The sequence below is a fragment of the Passer montanus genome, unplaced genomic scaffold (assembly GCF_014805655.1).
Source record: "Passer montanus isolate IOZ18808 unplaced genomic scaffold, ASM1480565v1 scaffold6, whole genome shotgun sequence".
NCBI lineage: Eukaryota > Metazoa > Chordata > Aves > Passeriformes > Passeridae > Passer > Passer montanus.
Genome location: NW_024371037.1, coordinates 4,642,981 through 4,664,281, shown reverse-complemented (window position 1 = coordinate 4,664,281; position 21,301 = coordinate 4,642,981). Strand labels below are relative to the sequence as shown.

The window sequence follows — 21,301 nt, the reverse complement described above, 5'->3', positions numbered from 1 at the left end:
TAAGACAAATGTGTGGGAAGATTCTTGATTTGTTAGCGCTCTCGAGCAAGTACACATAGTGTTACCCACTCTTTAAACTGAGAATTTCTAGATATTTTAATTGAACACAATTACTTAGTAAGTAAGAGTAACAACTGAAATAAATTTTTTTCTTATTAAGAGGAGGTTACAAACAGAGTCTTTTTATAATTGTACTATGTAGTGTCATGAAGTAATACATACAGGGATCATTTTGATCTCTGTGTTACATATCAGGCATCATTTATTTGTGGCTTGTGCTTGTCATGTGTTTCTAATGCCCAAAAAAAAAAAGAATGGGTCTCCCTCTCTTGCAAATATTGACTATATATTTAGAGTCCTCTTCAGCAGGGCACCTTCATCTGTGGGATGTTAAGCACCTGCTGTGGATATGTGGGCTGGACTATAAGACGTGCCCATTCCTCACTTTTTGGGAAAGGCATGGGCATGGTTATGTCAGCATCCTAACTGGATACCAGTTTGGGGACATTGTCTATCAAGCTAGTGGTTACATAATAATTAATATTCATAGATACAAAGGCAGCGTTCCTCTAATTAGTAAAGGTTCCAATTTGCTCAGTAAAAACAAACTTCAGTTTGAATCCCCATATTCCCTACGAGCCCTGCCTTGGAGCTGGAGGCTGGAGCTGCATGAATGGAGCTAATTGTCTGGTTACTTTTCCTGCCATTTGGGGAAAGGGCTGCCTGGGGATGAGTCCTGAACAGCATTAGTAATTTCTAGCTGGAAAACACAGGACCTCTGTTGGAATACTCGGGAGTTACTGCTGATTAGCGCCCCGGTTGCAGTCCCTGAGTAGGAGGTGAAAGAAGGCAAAGGAAGGGGTAAGAGCCCTCAGGAGACTACAAGCTCCTTCAGTGAACTGGTGGAGAGCTTTGCTGTAGAACATGCCATCATCCTGGACTTTTTCTTTCCCCCTTTCAGCTCAGCTTATGATACCAAAACAAGACAGAAGGTGGCAGTGAAAAAGCTTTCAAGACCTTTTCAATCACTTATCCATGCCCGGAGGACCTACAGGGAGCTTCGGCTGCTGAAGCACATGAAGCATGAGAATGTAAGTGGAGTGAGTTCTTCCCTTTGGATTTCCATTACAAAGTTTACAATATAGGCTTAATTTCACTTAGGTACAATCTTTTTCAAGAAAGTGTATGCAACTGTCTAGCTACCCAAGATACCTGGACATAGCCACTTTGGTGTTGTGAAGTCACTGGACTTCAGAAGCTTTCAGTAGCATGCCTAATTTTTATTTTAAAAATACCTAATTAAATCTTGAAGGGGAGGTTAAAGAAACTCAAAATAAGTCATTGTACTCTTCTCTAAAAAGGTAATAAAAGTATTCTATTCACTAATGTTGAGACATCTTGAAACATCAGCCCAGGAAAAAAAAAGACCCCACACCTCAAAGCTGCTTTTGCTGAATATGGATTCTGTTGAGTAATTAAGGGCAGATTAGTCTTGTTGCAATTGACAACAGTGTAATAGCTGAATGAAAGACAGTAGACCTTCAGATCTCACATAACTAAGTCTTGGTCTAAGTTTATGTGGTAAACAGTTGATTTCAGTGGAGCATACACTTGCTTAAAGGTAGCTCGATGACTTGGAGCCTGAATAAAATATGGTTGATTGAAAAATATAAAGAGAAATATAAAAAAATAACAAAAACAGACCACAAAAACTCATGAAGGTGTGCATACTCTAAAGTATACAATTGTATAAGGCATGTGTCAGCTTTTCTGCCTTTATTTTTTTTTACTCTTTGTAATTAAGATTAAAATTAAGATGGATGAGTTGATGCCTTTATAGATCACCTACTATGGCAGTTTTCAGTATGACCATATGTTATATTTTTGTAAGTTTCATCCCGAAAATGTTGAGCACTGTCAATACAAATCACATGTTGCTTTACAGGTTTGTAAACATAAAATGTCACTTCCTTTCCCTTCTTTCACCTGACAGGTTATAGGACTGCTTGATGTTTTTACACCTGCAACATCAATAGAAAACTTTAACGAAGTGTAAGTAAAATTTTTTAAATCATTCTGACTAGTTACTAAGTAAGTAAATACCATTCTGCTTTTGAAAAGGAAGAACATACATTTCTAAAAGATTTCATGCTACATAAATGCCAATAAACTTAAAACTTTTTCAGTTCAATTGTGTGTTTGCAAACTGTAGATTATTTGTTCATACACAGATGGCAGAGTTCAGGAATGCAGGAAAGTGTTCTGTTAGTTAACTGAGACAAGGTAAATTTAGGCTAGACTCCTGGCTAACCTAAAACTAGGTATATTTTGATGTGACTCAAACATACGGTTTATGCTGATTTCCTTTTGGTTTACATAATTGTATAAGCACTTAAGTAAACAATTTAGCAGAAGAAATAGTAATTAACATGTTTTGTCTCTGTGGAAATTAGTGACCAAACCCCTTTGACTCTGGGGCAAAATTACAAAATGGGAATTGGTTATGACGGATGCATGCTTTTTTTCCAGCACTGTATTTGGAAAAGAATCAATGTTTCTGCAAAATTTGTCAAAAAATAAAACTTCCAGTGGGAACAGAGAGGGAAGTTACAGAAAACACTCTGCCACTCTAATACTACCCTCCTTTGTCAGATATTCCAGGGCCTTGCAGGTTCTGTAGTTTTGGAGGCTCAGGCTGCTATTTTGATGTTGGTTGAGGCTTCCTCTTCATCAAAAATATGTTGCATCTATCACTGCTGTAGTGTGTCATGGAGAAAACAGAGATAAAAGCTTCTAATATACTGCAAGGATTTTTTTTTTAATTATATCAAGTCTCATAGTGGTGATTGCAATATTAGAACCCACAGCTGATTTAAAGGAAAACAGAGATAAAAGCTTCTAATATACTGCAAGGATTTTTTTTTAATTACATCAAGTCTCATAGTAGTGATTGCAATATTAGAACTCACAGCTGATTTAAAGGGTATAAAATGTGTTGATAGACAGTGGAAAAGGAAGCCTGTATGGATATTCTTCTAGAATTTATGTTCTGCCATTCTGTGTTGTTTTTTTTCCCCACTTGTGTATTTTCACAGATATCTCGTGACAAATTTAATGGGTGCTGACCTGAATAACATTGTGAAGTGCCAGAAGTTAACAGATGATCATATACAGTTTCTCATCTATCAGTTACTTCGAGGTCTCAAGGTACTGTCTGAGTCCCAGAATCCAAATGTTGTAGTAATGAGTCAGCAATCTAAATATTGTAAGGACTGCTTGGTTGCAATGAGCATACTTAAACACTTTTTTTCTAATGTCTTAAAAGTGCACAAATAGTAGCAATCATTTCAGAAATTATCAGATAATTTTTCTAACCAGAAATAAACCCCCAAGCCTACCAATGTTTACATGCACAATACATGTGAAAGTTAACTTTAGATCAGTGTCTGTTTCAGTTCCTATTGCAGGACAATAACATGCCATATAGTGTCTCAAAAATTCTGAAGAATATGAAATGGATAAAGAACAATATGGAAAGTAACTCACATTTGTGCTTTGAAAGATATGAGCCACTTTGAAAAACCACAATCCTGATTTTTATAGAGAGTGTCACATGGGTAAAGAGATAACCAAGTTAGTTGGGTCCTTTGGGAAATATCGGGGAGTAGAAATTTATTCCAGCAATGTATGATGCTGCACACAATCACTTTGGATTTAGTCTGCCTGTAAACTCATTATTTCCTTTAATCAAATCAGTTAAAATGTATACACTTTAGTAGCACAGGCAATTGACAATGAATCTACAGCAAAATTTTCTTCCAAAAGAATCACAATATGTATTATTTTGCTGATGTTTAACATGTAAATGTCTAAAACAGAAGATGTAGGTAATGCTTCCTGTTACTAGGTGCTAAGCTTTTTCTCAGACCAGTATGGATTTTCCCAAGATAAAAGCAAACAGAAGAGAGAGGTCAGCAGCTTTACTTGCTAACTTAACAGTAATTGATATTTTAGACATGGAAAATAATATGTGTTTGAAAGCAAGCCATGGTAAATACTGGCTCTGAAATATACTTATTACATGATTGTCAGCAAGTCACCTTGTGCCTGAGACAGTAATTCTTATTCATGCATGCAGGTTCCATCACTTTAAGTACAGATTTTAGTGAATAAAAATTGCACAACTGAGCCCTTAATTGCTTTGTCTCATTTATGTGAGTTAATAGCTTAGTTAGGAAGATGGATTCTGGCATTAATTATCCTGCTTGTGGTTTTGAATAGAAGTCTATGTTGTGTCAAAGCTAAATAATAGTAAGAATTGTGCTCTAAGTGAATATTAATTTCAGAAATGCACTCAGGTGCACTTCTGGCTCTGTTTCAAAGGGCAGAGGTTGCTGGTGGCTCCTCTTTTCTGGAATTGAAATTCTTATGAAATTCTCATGGCTCATTAGCAAAAGAACATTTGATCCTGTGTATGACTGCTTGGTGGCACCAGGAGGGGCTGCTGTGGTTGTCTCAGCAGAGCAGGGACATGGTTCCTTCTGTTGATAGCAGTGTTTTGGCTTCCTCTTCATTCAGCTGCTTGCAGCTGCTGTGAGGGACATTGAGAGGTGGCCCTGCCTTCTGATAAACAGTTCTTAGTCTGGAACATGAGGAATGACCTTGTGTTCTCTTTGGGTTTTCCCAGTTGCTATAGAGGTTTTGTGTATAATCCCTTCTCCTAAAAAAGTGATTTCACCTCTAGAGAATATAAGGTTTTCAAGGCCCTGCTCATGCTGGTTGATAAGATCATAGGTAAACCTGCTGTTAATCCTAACTAGAGAACAATAGGCAATGACAGAATAAACTGTTCTAATTTTTTTTATTTTAAATGTTTTCTGTAAAATAGCAGACACACAAAATAACCACTGAAATACCACTTTGCAAGTGGACCTGAAATAATGCTGTGGCTTAGGTGGGTATCTTGGTCACTGACCTGTCCCAGAGTGCAGGTGTGGCTGCTTTCACCCACATCAGTGTTTACAGTATGGGAAGGTGACTTATATCATGTAGGAGTCAACCATGCTGCTCCCTAGGCCACTGATTTCACTAGCCACTAGCTGATCAACATCCAGGGAGGGCTGGAACAAATGCCAAATTGATAAGAGACTTTATACAGACAAATCACTGTGAGTGCTGCCTTTCATGGTAGAATCTAGTCTTCATGGGTACCTTTCTTGAAATATCCAATTCTGGATTAGACAAAACAGGGAGGTTTTGAAGTTTGACATACCTCTGATCAGTAAACATGGTATGATGTAAGTGTTTTCTGTATATAAAACAGTCAGTCTCAAAAGCAAAAAAATAAGACAAGTGGCTTTGACCTCCCTTCACCTCTAACTTCAAATCTTACCCGTTTTGTTTTGTTTTGTTTCACAGTATATTCACTCAGCTGGAATCATCCATCGGGTGAGTTCAGTCTTTGAGGTAATGAAAATGAATGGAATGTGTCCCTCTGTGCATCAGATGTGTTACTAAGACACAGTTGGAATATATTTTAAAAGGCTGAAGTAGTACTTGACTAATTCTGTGTTCTGCTGCAGGACCTGAAGCCCAGTAACCTAGCTGTTAATGAAGACTGTGAATTGAGGGTGGGTATCATGCTCTTGTAACAAAGAGTGTTGTAAAATCTCTCAATATGACAGTTTTATAAGGAAATAGTTACCATTTTTATGGCTCATTCCGTTAATTTCAACTGTTTGCTACTTGCCCATTTCTGTGAACATGTGTTTTCTCCCAAATGTTAATTTAATATGAATACAAATATCTTTGCAAAATCCCTGTGTACCCCACAGATGGTACATAGATAATAGTTTGGCTCCTGAGTCAATACTTAACTGAGTATATCTTGAGAGTCTGACCTGTGATATGTGTCTGCATCTGCCATTAAAGATGAAGCCTTGTAACAACTTTCATTTTTGTATCTGTAGAACATACAAGCTAAATTAAATAATGGTGGCAACAAAAATGCCAGTATTACCAGGTAGTAAGACAAACAAAAAAACCCAACCCACCAAAAAGAACCCTATAATCCTTGCTTCCCAAATGCTATTTTGATGTACACCTCTATATAAATACAACTCTTGGTGTGTCTTTGTGATATGATACTACATAGTAAGCATGAGACTCTGGAGAAGGAAAAGATGTCTTGTAGCTTTCTAAGCCTTTAAGCTTGAGTAGTTAAACATTTCTCCATGACAGCCAGAAACATCTTTATTCCTGTTTCTAAGACTCTGATGTAATCACTTTATCCCAGCTGCAAGGGATTTAAGAAAAGACTCCAAATACCACAAGATCAGCAAAAAGCCACAATAATGAGTAAGAGCAGTGCAGTTAGGTTCTTGCACTCATCCGGATCTGTGGTGAAAAAGTGTAGTTCCTCTTTGATTTAGTGACACTTGCAGATGCTCAGCAAGTTTCATTATTATCTCTTTAATGTCTTCGTGCATGTATGTTCAGCATGTGTGAAATTTTGCGGGTCATCTGTGTTTGATCATGTACTCCAAAATGTGTACTGTATTTTTGTACTGAAAGTAAAGGAGACTTTTACTGGTTTTTTCTATTATTATGAAATCTGTCAGCAGCTCCCTGTCTAGCATTTGTTACAGTGCTCTCTGCTTTGTTTATATTTATAGCTTTACTTCCTCAAATTATTTTTAATAGGACAAACTAGTGGATATTTCCAAGTACTAACAAAAAGGAAATAGAAGCAAAAAGAAGGAAAGTGTGTGTGTCTGTGTGTGTGCACACATTTGGTGGAAGGGATCAGCTGTTAAAGAAAAATATTGCCAAAATCCTTATAAAAATAAGGACATTAGTGTTTGAGTTTCACGCATTATTTGTGCTTGTTTGCCTCATGCATTTTTCTTCACTTACTTAAGAAATAAATTATGCTTTTAAACTATACTGGAAGTAAAGATGTTAATTATTTATATCTTAATATTTTTCTTTAGGCTTTTTTAAATCTTTTAATTGCATTATAACTGAGGAATTTTGAATTATACTCTTGAAATTTTCTTATTCCCTGTGAAAAGGATTAGCCATCAGCTTAATAAATAATCCTGGATCTCATCATAGGAGATACTCTGTGATCTTAGACTGCTATGTGAAGAGATGCTGGCTAGCTCAGATGACTGACAGCACACTGAAGCTCAGATGGTACCCTTTCAAGGCTGTGTCTCTTAGAGCTAGCTTAGAGGTCCATAATCAGTGGGACATAGACTAACCAGAGAATAGAACAGAAAGCAAGGAAATCAGCTGGGAAAGTTCAGTTGAAATAACTTCCCATCAATGTAAATTTAGCAAGGGAAGGCATCTGAAGGGGAACACTTTGTGATCAAGCCTCTGTGCACATAAACAGAGCTCCTTTCTTTGTTTTGGTGGGCAAGTTCTACTGAAAACAAAGGGGGTGCGATTTAAATTTACATTGTTACACAGGACATACATTTCTCACCTAGTGGCATCAGGATAATGTGTGATTTGAGTAGATGCTTATGCATAAGAAAATCAGACAACAGAAATTCTGCACATTTGTGATCAGCTTATTTGGTCTTTAAATGACCATTGGCACTTGCTGTTAGCATTGTACACAAATACTCCCAGCTGATAATAATATTTCATTTTTTATAGCAACAGTGTTTATTTTTAGTTAATTAATGCCAATGGAAAATTGAACCCAAGGCAAAATATAAAGTCTGCCTTGGAGAACAAAGCACCAGGTTCATTACAGTGGAAATATCTTTATGCAGCACCAGAGGCTGCATGGGTACAGCAGGGAGAGCAGAGGAGCTCGTCTGCAGAGTGCTGCTGTTTTACTTCACTGATAGTGAGGGACTACAGAAAACTCAGTAATGAGTAATGGGAAAATCAGGACCTATAACAAAAGTGAAAGGGGTTTTTAAAAATTATTATTTTATTTTTATTCTGTAGATTTTAGACTTTGGTTTAGCTCGTCAAACTGATGATGAAATGACTGGATATGTTGCAACAAGATGGTACAGAGCTCCAGAAATTATGTTAAACTGGATGCACTACAATCAAACAGGTAAACTGTGAAGGCTTGTATTTTGCTACAGCTGGATGTAGTGATAGTTTTAAACCAAGAAGCAGCTGTGTTTAAGCATGTCTTTGATTCATTGTGCACATTTCTGTCTCTGTTTTTTGGCAGTTGACATATGGTCGGTTGGATGTATCATGGCAGAGCTATTGAAGGGAAAGGCTCTATTTCCAGGAAATGATTGTATCCTTAACATAAAACTTAAAACTGGACTAATAAAACACTCTCTTATTCTTTCTTTTGTTTTTTCCTAAGGACTTGAGTGTTTCTATGGACATGGTTTTGAGGTAACAAACTTGTAAAAGAATAAACAATTTGCTAATCTTTCAGTTCAGTGTATATTCAGTATTCAGTTCAGTGTAACTGAATATGAGACCCACTGGTAGGATAAAAACCAGTAACAGATGTTCTTAAACAACAGAAAGTTACATTTATTCTTTTGTGTATCTGTATTTAAATAATAACCTAGTTACAACAGGGTAGATTTCTTCCATGTGTGGATCTTATTGAAATAACATACGCTAAAACTGAAGCTCAGTTGAGACATCATTTTTTCATCAGCTAATATGATTTAACAAAATAGAACTGCTTTTAGGCCAAAAGTTCCGGAAAATGCAGATGAGTTAACTTTTAAATAATAAGTGAATTAATAGCTCTATTGTGTCCTGTTATATTAAAAGAAGCCAGTAGTTCCAGAAATGCCACAGGAACAGCAAAGCCCTTTCTTTTCTACAGCACTGTGCTGTGGTCCCTGATGGAGCATCAGGGATTTCCATTGGCATTTCCTGTGCTGGCAGGAGCAAAAAAGAGATGCTTCTGAGGAGAACAGTAAAATAATAAAAGAAAACTGAAGAAAAACACATAATAAGGAGTGAGGAAACAACTGCATCAAGGTTTTATTATGAGAAACAAGAGTATATTCTTCTGAATGTTGACATTTCTTGCTACTCTGAAACCCCTCCAAAAACAAACACTTCTGCTAATACTTAGCTGTTGCTGGGTGCAAAACATTATGACATTAGAATTGTCTGGAATAATCTTAAGAGAGCTGAGACCAAGTCTCCCCACTCACCTTTCTGTTGTGCTCAGCATCATTAGGCTCTATTGTAACCACAGGCATTCTCCAGGTGTATCATCATCAGGAGATGACGTGTGCTGAGACTGTGTGTTTGATTACATGACATGTGGTATTTGAACAAATCAGTATAAATAGTTCACAAGAAATAAGATTTTCTTGTTGTTATAAAATATTGTCTGCAACTCTATCATTATATCAATTTAAATAAAGCTGTAAAATAATCTTGAGTCTTTATAAAAAATGTAATATACTTACAGGTCCTAGGTGACAATGAAAAATTAACATTTTCAAAGGTCTTAATCTTGAGACATATATAAAACAAATTTTTAAATGTACCAAATGATAACTTTTCACTTGCCAGTCTTCAGATGAGTAATTTATGCCTATGAGCCTAAAATAGCCTATCATATTAAATTGATCTTCAGAAATCTCTCAGATCACTGAAACATAAATATGCTATTAATATTAAGCTGAAGAATGTATTAAATTGGGAACTAGGACAGAAGAGCAGTATTTTTCATGCAGCTGACATACCTGACAAGTTAATATAGTACAGCAGAGAATTTGGTACTCCAGGACTAGGCTTAAGCAGGTATGAATTGATATCCTTCCATGAGCTATGGTGGAATTGTCTTGCTGAATGGTTTTAAGCATCCTAGTTGCATGCATGCAAGCTCATTAATCGTCTAAACCCAGAAAGACTGTGTGCTGTTCATTTCCCTGAAATTATGCAGATATCGATCAACTGAAGAGAATAATGGAAGTTGTGGGCACACCCAGTTCAGAACTTCTGAAGAAGATATCATCAGAACATGTGAGTTCACAGCTTCATTCAGTTAACTGACTCTCTGTCATCCCTTCTCTAACTGGCATTGTATGTCACTGCCTGTGTTACACAAACACTGATTTTGAAATGAGCAAATACCTTAAAGTTCTCTCTAGTTTCTGCTGCTAGAATGCCACCATTCAAAAAATGTGCTTTTGGAGGCATCCAGATGCCTTGACTGTGACCTGGGATGAATTTGGATACTTGTTCTCATGTACTCAGTTTTTGCAAATTGTTAAGAAATTAGTCCTGATGATCTTTTAAAGTGCTTATAATTAAATTATTCTTATAATTAAAAAAATTAAATCTGGTGCTCAGCATTATATTGTTACTATTAAATCTGTAGCTATAATATAATAGTGTAATAATATAATAATGTAATTTGTATGCTTTCCAGTGTTGTATGGTTTTTAAACAGAGATGTATCCAAATAAAAAATGTGCTCTGCATGAGTGCTCTATTTAGGTCCCTAATTTGAAAATCACATTTATTCATCTTTCTAAATGCTTGCGTGAGGTCCAATTTCTTGATAATATTCGTCGTTAAGAGTGGGCTTTTTAACTTTCCATGTGACTTCTTCAAATAGTAATCTAGTAAATGACCAATTTCCACTTAATTTCTCTGATAAAGTGACACTTAAAAGATTCATTGTAAGCAGTAACTGTGGATAGCCAGCTGAGGAATGAGATGTAGTATTGTGTGATAAAGGCAGGTGATGGGCACAGGGTAAGAGTTCAGATAAACACCAGCACACAGATACCTCCTAAGCCGCAGCTGTTTTCTTAAACCTCCTCTGTACACATCTCAGACTAATACCAATGGCTGTTTCTCAGCTTGTGTATATATTGATGGGTTTCCTTTGACCTTGCTAATAAATACACTAGTGGGTTAAGTAATCAGGAGCAGTAGGAGAGCCAGAGCTGCCCTGTATTTCTGGATGGTCCAGACATAATGAAACCTCATCATCACAGGCCAATACACAGTCCCAGAGTTTTGGGTTCCCAGCGCCTAGGAATGGCTGGGGCAGGAGGCTAACTCAGCATCCATCCTTTTGCCAGAAACTTCATCAGCTACAAATCTCAGACTGTGCTGTCCTAAGCATAGGTCCTTGAATAGTCTCACAGGTCCTTTGGTAGCCTTTATGTGCTGTTAAGAACCTACAGGTTTTGATGTAACACATTCTCGGTAGTGTATACAAATATGTTATTTTCCCACAACTAGTGAGCTTTTTGATCGTGAGAGTAACACCTGAAATACTTACTGGAAATAGTATGTGCTTTGTTCTTTTAATTTGTTGTGTTTCAGATCATAGCCCAGTGAGGTACAGGAATCCTGAAGCTATTTTGTTTGGGCTAATTACACCTTTAGAGCACAGGCAGAACACAAAAACCAGGTTAATGAACAGGAGTGCTGCTAGGTCACCTCTGGGCTGCTGCTGCCTGATTAGAGGAGCAATGTCAAATGAGGTGCATACCTTGGAGGTAATTGCCAGCTGCAAGGGAGTTTCTTCATTCTAGTTCTTCTTTACCATGTAGTTTGGCCTTAGTGTTTAGGTATTTCTTAATGCAGCTTGCAGACATGGACAATTTTTTAACATCCCTGTAACAGCAATGTCAGAGATTTGCTGAAATGCCAAGTTTATTTTCAGTTATAAGTAGAGGATTAAGGAACTGGAAACTAAAAGATCAACCTCCTTGGATGCTTCAGCACAAGTTACTGAGGTGTTTGTCGGTGTTTCATGTTAATATGAATTTAAATGGTAATTGCAATTCAGAATAATTTAAACATTGGGATTCTCTTGGTCAGGCTTCTGTGAGTAGATAAGCAGAGGGGACAGGACTAGTCTGTTTTGTTTTCAAAGGATTTCTGGGCAAGGTTGCAGGTAATTTCCACTGCATCTTGTTCAGTCATGTTAGGATTAGTTGTTGATTAGTTGCTGTTTTCCATGGGTCAAGGATGCTTAGTTAGCCTTCTGCAGATAGTGTCCTTCTAATGGGACTGCTAAATCCTGAGAGACATCAGTGTAACACAAACATCTTGCAAAAGGGTTAGGGTTTGTCCAAAGACCAGCTGAGGTTTTTTATGGATTTAGGGAATAACCACCTGCTTATTTTTTGACAATTGCATTTCAGAATTCCCTGTTCTGTCTGATCCAAGTATGCAACCTCTTCTCTTGCCAACCTGCCTACCTCAGCCTAAAAATTTATAGCTCATGTACTGTCAGGCTGACATTTGTGGATCCTATATCTAGGCAGGCTTTTACTAGCTGAGTTTGGATTAACCTTTCACAGCCACCGTAAAAAGGCATGCTCTTAAATTCTGTTAAACATCTGAAAATTTGTTCACATGGAGTATCAGAATTTGTTCTTTGGTTAGTGAAGCTACGTTTCACCAGAGAAGAGAAAGGAGGGAAGGCTGCAGTTTGAATTATATAATTTTGCTGGGGGTAACTGAAAGATGATTTAGGCTGCAGTTTCTGATTGAGCATTACATGCATGTGTTCCCTGGGGATATACTGCAATGAACCAGTAGGCACAGGTGAAAACTAAAGTGCTAACACTCAAGCCTTAAACCAAAATGTACCTGCTTAAAACTCTCCAGTATACAGGCATGAGTGTTTGAAACAAGGTCATCCATTGTGGTTATTTGTAAAGAGGATTTCCCATATAAGAAACATAAAAAATATAATGCCTGGTTTTTTAGACTTGATGTGGTTACTGTTGAGCAAAATTTAACCCTTATCACAAGTATATTAAATTATTTCTAGGCAAGAAAATACATCGAATCTCTTCCACATATGCCTCAGCAGGATTTGAAAGCAGTGTTTCGTGGTGCCAATCCATTAGGTAAGAAAATCAGACAGGCACAGATAAAATCTTTCACTAACATACGAACTCAAGCATTCCTTGTGTTCCTTGCTGTATAATCCCATATAATAATAATCAGACCAGTGAGAAAAGCATTGCTTAACCTTTCATCCTGAGACTGTTTTCCTGTCGTGAAGCCTGTGTCTCTTTGTTTCTGACAGAGATTACAGGAACCTCCTAAAGGGAAATGGTCCATGGATGAAAAGCAAAAGCCAGCTGTAGATAGCAGAAATACATTAAAATGTCATGGGGTCTAGATTAGAGGCATCATTTCTGGCTCAGGAAGGCCATGAGCTGTAAATTGCTGGCAAGCAGAAGAATATATCAGGAAGTATAGCTGTTTGAATGACCCTTTGGAGTATTATTTCCTAGGAACATATGAGCCATTGCTGGACAAAGGATACTGGGCTAAGGCAGATCTTTGATCTGATCCTGTGTCATTGTTTTTCTGTCTAATCAATTGGCTCTGCCTGTGAAAAAGAGATGTTTCTGTAAACTTTTTCTTGTGACATAAAAAGAAGATACTTGAGTCATCAGAGACATCTCACTGAAGTACCAGGTCAGTTCCATCACATGCACATCATAGGGAAGTACTGTGAGTAAAAATGGTTTGAATTCATTTTGTGTACTAATACAAATTTTATTTTTACAAAAACAAGTAGTTTGGAACACTTCCATATTAAAAAATGCTATTTTTTGTATTATTTTTACTTATTTGCCTGAAGTGCATGAGAGCATGCTACTTATTAATAGCATAAAGGCAAATGAATGCCAATGCTTATATGAAAGCAGTAAAAAAAATAGTATTTGAAATATTTATGATAAAATTTCCATAAAAACCTCTCCTTACAGCCATACAACTCTCTCTTCTTTCTACTAAACCTCAAATGTCAACTTCAAACATATTTTGTTTATGCTGGGTCCTGTGAAATTGCTTTGGAATTTTCATCTGATTGTTTCATTGGTGCAGCTTATTAGAGGTGTAATCTCACACTTCATTATTCACAAGTTACTTAGCTTGGTCCTGATCAGTGCAAACTTAAGCACATGATGAACAGCACAGGGTATTAAGCACACACAGAGCTTTTCAGAATTAAGTCCTTGGATATGGTCCTGATCAGTGCAAACTTAAGCACATGATGAACAGCACAGGGTATTACCATATAAGCACACACAGAGCTTTTCAGAATTAACTCCTTGGATATCCAAAGAAGTGAATCAGATCTCCAGTTTACTATACTGAACCTTTGAGCATGCCACAAGCAAACCAAAAGCTTCCTTCAGCTCTCTTTTGTACTCACAGTACAAAACCTTCAAAACTTACTTGTTACGTTGCCTAAATTTTGCCAGTAATATTAGTTGTGTTTAAGATGAGTGAGAATAGATGGTGTGTAAACAGTTGCCTTTTTTATTTCCTCATGGTCTCTTCTGGCTTTGAACTGCATTTCTGGTTTTGCCTTAGCTGTAGATCTTCTTGAGAAGATGCTTATTTTAGACAGCGATAAAAGGATCACGGCCTCGGAAGCACTGGCGCATCCCTACTTTGTGCAGTACCACGATCCCGATGATGAGCCTGAGGCTGAGCTCTACGACGAGTCCATAGAGAACAAGGAGAGAACCATAGATGAATGGAAAGGTATCAGAACTGCATGCACTGGTTAAGACATGTAGCAGAAGAAAGCCTTACTTAAATAACAGTTTGCCTTCATTTCTAGCCAGAGGAATTTGAACTTTTAAGCCTCAGCCAAACAAGTTCATATGTGTGCTTGTGGGAGTGGACAGGTGGAAAAGATTATATTTCTCCTCTGGATTTTGCCCACTCCCCCCACCCCCGTCATCTCATTAGATTCCCTGTAGCAGTGAAAGCTTAACTAAAAGCTGATGCTAGCTACCAGGTAATTACACATTCTGTTTTGCTTTTAGTTTTCTAGGTCAGACCCCCAGCTGAAGTAACTGTCCTGGGGCAGGTAACACTACCTGGGATTCTGGTCTAGTTCTGACCAGAACCAGAAAGTAATAGTATCCACATAGATGTGTATTTTGTTAATACTTCTTTAGATAGCAAAGGGGTTTGGATTAATAGCTACACCATGCTATTGGTCCTGTTTGAGATGGTAGTTGATGATTTTACTTGGGAGTGACACCCCAAAACCTTCTGTGATAAATACTGCAACAACCTTCCGTGCTTGCAAGGCAATCATATTGCACTGCAATATCACAGAAGTAAGGTGGCTCAACATTGGATTGCAAGTACACTGAAAAGTACAGTCCAGTTTCACCACTGTCTAATGAGGACATATTATTCTAAAAATTCCTTACTAGAGATTTTAATAATGTTGTAGAAAAGTAATTGTTTCTTAAAAGTACAGTCCAATTTCACCACTATCTAATGAGGACATATTATTCTAAAAATTCCTTACTAGAGATTTTTAATTGAGAATAATGTTGTAGAAAAGTAATTGTTTCTGTTTATCAACAAAGGTCTTTCCTTGGCTTAAGATTAAATATGTCTTCCATAAAATAAATGGTTTTTTGTTTCTATTTGTATATTCTGTAACTTAGTTGGGAAAGATTCGATAAAAATGTATTATCATGGTGGTTAGGTTTATGATGAAGAATACTCTCATGTCTTACTCATGCCCATCCATTTGTGCCATGTATTATCCTGGGCATTACAGGGGAAAAAGCAGACTGTCTACAGCAAATATATCTTAAAGAAAGATAATAGTGGGGTCATGGCTTTCTCTACAGTAAATCAACCTCCTAGAGCCCTGGAAAGGCTTTTGTAGAAGCTGACTGTGTCTGTACAAACAAGGAGGATTGACTGGCATCGCTACTCCTTACACAGTCTCTTATTTGCAAAATGTGGCAGTCTACAGCAGCACCCATACATCTTGTTTGTTGAGAGCTGCGTTTATTTGCTGCTGTACTTAGGAGTGGATTATATTTTTTTCTGCCACTTTTGCAGTTGCCTGAGTCTTTAACAGGAAAGTTTAACAATTTCTGAGTCATGGAGCAGATTTCTGTTTGTGATGAAACTCTACTGAAATTATTTCAGCAACAACCTTAACAGCTTAACACTTTCTAAACTGAAATGAGGACATGAAGGTGAAATCTCTTGGAAAGGCTGTATCATATTACTTCTCATTGCATTTATTATGTATCATTTTTTACATCATTGACTTTGACGGATCTACAGGTCTAATTCTGTCTTTATTCAGGTTTAAAAAAAAGGCCTGAGAAAAAAAATCTCCAAACTCGCACAGCAGGTTTGCTGCTTTTTCTTCTTCCCTCTGGCTGTATTTTTATCTTGAGGAATAAACTTTTTATTTTCAAGTACAGCATGTGCCACATTTAAGTGAGATGACATAAAATGTTTGTAGTGTCGATGAAATATTGACCCAATTTCTCAAGATGTCGTTGGCGTGTTTCTGCTCTTTTTCTGTTCAAGTTAAAAATCAGTGGTGCCTGATCTCAAGGGACTGAGCACCAAAGTAAAATGAGATTTCAGACACTTTGTCTTATACGTTATGCACTTCGGAGTTTTTTTGGCCTCCATTGCACACTGCTGAGGCTCACAACACAAGCTCATAGATTTCTTAATGTTTCTGACATGTTTAATCAGTTAGAAAATATTTCAAAATTTTAGAGGCCAAGAGTATGCTATTCAGAGTTGAATGCTATACATTCTCTCCTTAGTTGTTGCTCCAGTTGGACATCTCTGCTGAGTAGGTGCAGTAAGAAGTGGATAAAGAGCTTCATGAACATAAACCACACAGGCAGTAAGAATAATTTCTAATACAGTTCCTGGTGTCCGATTTGTGAGGACATTGGCTTCTCCAAGTTCGGTCGGCTGTAGCTGCTCCCTGGCTGCCTGTAATTCTGTGTAATAGTCATAAGTCAGTCACTCAAAGTCACCTAACAAATCCTCTGATGCCTGAAGCTCTGCACACAGAATTTCCTTTAGAGAAATCCCTTGCTGAAACTGCACACAGTGGTCCAGCACAACACAACCAGAGCATATGCAAGATTCAGTCCCTAGATTTTTTACATACTTTTTAGAGGAGTCCTAGGTACACTTGCAGGCATAGCAGCTGTCTCAGACAGAGTTACTTAATAAAAAAGCTGATAGGCATGAGTTTGATATGATTTAAACATCACTGTTTGGAAAACAGAACCTGAAGTAATGCCATAACCTGAAGTTAGCCATATGCAAACAGGATTTGGTCCTTGAAGAGCAGCTAATTTGAGAAAATACAAAAGAGGTACAACTGACAACATATTCCATAATGTCCAAGGCAGAAAACAAGACACGAATGGTAGCACAAAAAGATAAAGGGTTATTCTCAAAGCAGGGTAACATAGCAAGTAACCCATGTTTGTAGCTATTGATGAGTATAGAATTTCCTGATGAAAGTTGTTACATGCTTCTGAGACAAAAAGAAAAAATTTTTCAGAGTACTGTAAAATTAAGTCAGCTACAGTAAAACATTAAAAAAAAAAAACCAAAAAAAAACCCACTAAACCAGGATCCCGAGGAATTAGCACAGAATTGCAAATGATATATAATTGAAGGCAACTGACTGAGAGATGCTAAAGAATGTTTTCCACAGTTAAAAGTGTACATTTTAAAACCTATCTAGGTACTTTTAAGGATTCCATTTTCCATTACAGATTATCGTTTATTACATTTTGGCAGGTCATCTGACAGCATAATTGATGTTTTCATTTCAGGGCCTGTGTGTTTTAGTAATTAGTTGAAGGGGACAGTCATGTTGTACAATAACAGTATTTGTGAGTCTGATTTGCAATCTGAGAGGAGGATTCCTAGCGAATTCAGTCTGTTTTTGGATGTGGACACTAAAGAGGCTGAACATACAAACTACAGGTCATGTGTATATGTAGAACTGTTTTGTCTGGCATATTTTTCTTTTGGAGAAAATGTCACCTAATTCTTCTCTCTTCCTTACACCCCCTCTACAGAACTTACCTATGAAGAAGTGAATAGCTTTAAACCACCCGACTTGAAAATGGACAGCCTGGAGATAGAACAGTGAACGCAGGCAGCTCTGTCTTTGCCTTGCTGCACTATGAAGACTGTTAAAATATAACCATACAATTTAACCTGTGGTCAGACATACATTTTACTATCCAAAGATGTTGGAGGACATGTGGAAAAACAGATGCATTAAACAGAAGCCAGATGTCTGGTTTGGGTGGAGGTGTTTTTTGCCTTGTAATATGAATGTATTCCCAACTCACAAAGGGTGGTAAAGAACTGCTTCATTCTGACAAAATTATGCACTGAGTTCTGTCAAGCTGTGTGTTCTGCATGTTTCATTTTATCAGTTGTATTGCCAAAATAAAGGTGACCTTTTAAATTAATTTTAAAATTGTACATTTAAAGCATGAATGTATACAAACATAAACAAGAAGTCCATACAAGCAATCCTTTTTTTTTTTTTTGTGGCATTTTATCTGTTTGTTTTCGTACTATTTATAGTTAGTGCCTTTATGAAGAGAGGGCGTGGTAGTGAGATAGACAGAATATGCATATGTAGTCATATCTGTGGTGGTCTTACACATGTACTGGATGTCTCTCAAGCAATCTTAACACCAGTTGAAAGTCAGTAAAAATAAATCTTTCTCTTCTCTTGCCATTCAAGTGTCTGTTCTCATTATTTTCCACATCTATTTTTTAATCTGCACAATACCCATTTGTGAGACAGTTTTACTTCCTGGTGTATTCCTCACCATGCCATTGCTGGACTGTTGGTGAATTTGCCTGGGTTACAGGAAGGTGCTGTGAAGGTGCTGCAGCAGAGCTCTGTAGACTTCTGCAAGCTTCAGCAAAGGCTGTCATAGAGGACAGTCCAGGAGTGCTCAGTTCAGTTCACAGCTTTGAATTAAATATTCCACATTGTCTTATTTTCCTTCACAAAATCCTTAGGAAAGTAATCGAATATTTGCCATTGGAAGACATGACAAAACAAGGCGATTCAAGAATTTGACACATTATCATTGAAGTTTCTTTTTATGCAAAATTTTAAAGGTTTTCCAACTCCGAAAAGTTGGAAAATTAAATTTAAAAATTGCAGGACACATCAGACACCAAGATTTTTTTAAAGAATCAAATTTATCTGATTCCTCCATTTTACTGTATACAGGAACATAACATGCATAATACTGTAACAGGAACATCCTTTTGGCACAAGGCCTCTTGTATTGTATTGGCTGTGTCTTTGTACACACTTGTGATTCACAGCTGTTTAATGTTTAATTTGTGTCTTGTTCTTGCTCTGTCAGAGTCTTATTTTAGAAGTGGCTTTTTATAATATTTAGGTTTTCTGAAACTTTGTCATTAATATTCAATTGTATAGCAGTTATATAAGGTAATGGATTCTACTGCATTTACTTTCCTCTGTATTTTTTCTATGTAAAAATAAAGGCTTTTTCTTAATAAAAAGATTTAAAAACAAAAAATCAAGTCCAAGAACTTTGCTTTTTTTAGAAATAGAAGTAGGCATTCCATCTAGAAAATATGCTTCTGATTTGTGGACTAATTGATAGACTGTTTTGGCAATGTTGACCAGTTATCCAAGACCTTCATCCAGTGAAATGCAGCCATTTGTTTTCAGCTTTCCCCAGGGCATGTTGATCTGAAAGTAAATGCCTGAATGAATTTCTTGTGTCTCTGCTGAAGTGCTGTCAGCCATCGTTACTTTGGCTTCCTGTGAAGCTGGATGAGGCTGTATGAAGTAATGATATTGCAATGGCTGAATTTCATGCTGACTAAAATAGGTGAAAAAGTTCTAAATCTTTAAACTATTTGTCTAACTACATAATGAAAATATTCACTCAGTCATATCTTAAACATTTTTTTAATCTGTTTGCCAGTTAAAAGTAACTCAGTGCTTTATTTTCTCTGAAATCTGATACTGAGTTTACAAACCTATTTGGCAGCTTTATTTCAGTTGGAATGGCAAAGATGAAGTAAGGAGATTTCACAAGAACTTTTTGTGTCTGACAATAATTAATTTATTATGGGGTTTGTCCCTTCATTTGTTAAATTTGATTTCCTGGCTCTGAGGGTGGCCAATGTCAAATGCTTCAAAGGATGCATAAAACTGGTTGCCATCGGTCTGCCACTTGAGGTAGAAAGAAAGTTTCATGTTGCTTCCAAAATTTTTATTCTGGCTACTCTGAATCTTCCTCTGAATATCTTCTTTGACATTCAGAGCTGCAGGTTTTTTTCTAGGAGATAAATTATGTAGGAAGAACATGGTCACAGCTGCATTTAAACTAATCGAAGGTGACAGTAATGGGCAACAATAGCTCAGCCCTTTTTAATGAATTACTATCAAAACCTGTAAATCATCTCATTTTAATGTCCCGAAAAACAGCAGGGAGACAGACATGTTTTTCCTAGATGTGCAAAATGAAGGTAATTACTTAGACCTCAAAAACCAATAATTAAAGTATTTTTCTAGAGTAGGTAACCGGTTCCCTTGTGGCAATCCAACATGAGACTATAATTTGATAACTTTATCAGTTTACAACAGCAGGAGAGGGTAATTGGAAAGCCAGAACCCCAATGGAACAGAAAGGTGGGAGGCTTAGCACTAACAATGCTTATCATTTGAACACAGATGGAAGAAAACATTTATCTACCAACTCAGACAGGCAGATGGAGGTGAGTATAGAGGAGTGAGGGCTTTGTCAGGCTTGGTGAGGCAGATGGATTAAAAGTAAATTTTAAAGAGTAAATAAATATAAAGCTTTTATTAAAAAATTATTTGCTTATAATGACATTAATGAAGGCATTGATTACATGGCCCAAATGCTATTTGCAAAACTTGTAGTGGTTTGTGCTTAAACAGTGGGGGTTTAATCTCCTGACAGCACTGTTGCTTTCAACAGCACATTTGTGTCCTATACATTGCATTTATGCTTCAGGAGAGCAGCATAGATTTTAGCCCACACTAAATGAGGGCACTCTTATCCCTGGCCACCTGCAAAGCACAGAGGGGAAGGAGGAGCAGGCTGGGCTTTGCTCATGGGGGAGGCAGCTCAGGCTTCCACTGGGGAGAACACAGCTGTCCAAGGGCTTTCTCCGGTCAATTACCGACATTGTTAGCAATTTACTTTTAATCTGAATTTATCTAATTTCAGCTTTCAGTCACAAGAGCTTGTTATCCATCCACCTAGTGAATTGAAATCACTTCTAGTACTTATTATCTCACTCTATAATCAGGGTTAGTGCAACCCCAAGTCTAATAATTTTATCATCACTGGCAGCAAAAGTTCTTGCAAAAGAAAAATATTTTGCATGCATCTCAGTCTTTTGACATGCCTAAGTATACACAACACTTTTAGAATCTGGAACTTTATTTTTTAAGCTCTTTACCTCATCAGCACTGAAACCCAGCAACAGG

General features: G+C 37.0%; 1 protein-coding gene across 1 annotated transcript in view; it reads left to right on the top strand.

The window, feature by feature from the left end:
• Positions 1-19,349, top strand: part of MAPK11 (mitogen-activated protein kinase 11) — a 31,262-nt gene extending 11,913 nt beyond the window's left edge. Inside the window, exons 2-12 of the mRNA XM_039726973.1 lie at positions 962-1,091; positions 1,994-2,052; positions 3,096-3,207; positions 5,419-5,448; positions 5,583-5,630; positions 7,969-8,083; positions 8,207-8,278; positions 9,908-9,987; positions 12,767-12,845; positions 14,329-14,502; positions 17,850-19,349. Of these exons, the coding sequence (XP_039582907.1) occupies positions 962-1,091; positions 1,994-2,052; positions 3,096-3,207; positions 5,419-5,448; positions 5,583-5,630; positions 7,969-8,083; positions 8,207-8,278; positions 9,908-9,987; positions 12,767-12,845; positions 14,329-14,502; positions 17,850-17,923 (973 nt within the window). The 3' untranslated portion in view covers positions 17,924-19,349. The remainder of the gene's footprint in view (positions 1-961; positions 1,092-1,993; positions 2,053-3,095; positions 3,208-5,418; positions 5,449-5,582; positions 5,631-7,968; positions 8,084-8,206; positions 8,279-9,907; positions 9,988-12,766; positions 12,846-14,328; positions 14,503-17,849) is intronic.
• The last annotated feature ends 1,952 nt before the right edge of the window (positions 19,350-21,301 follow it).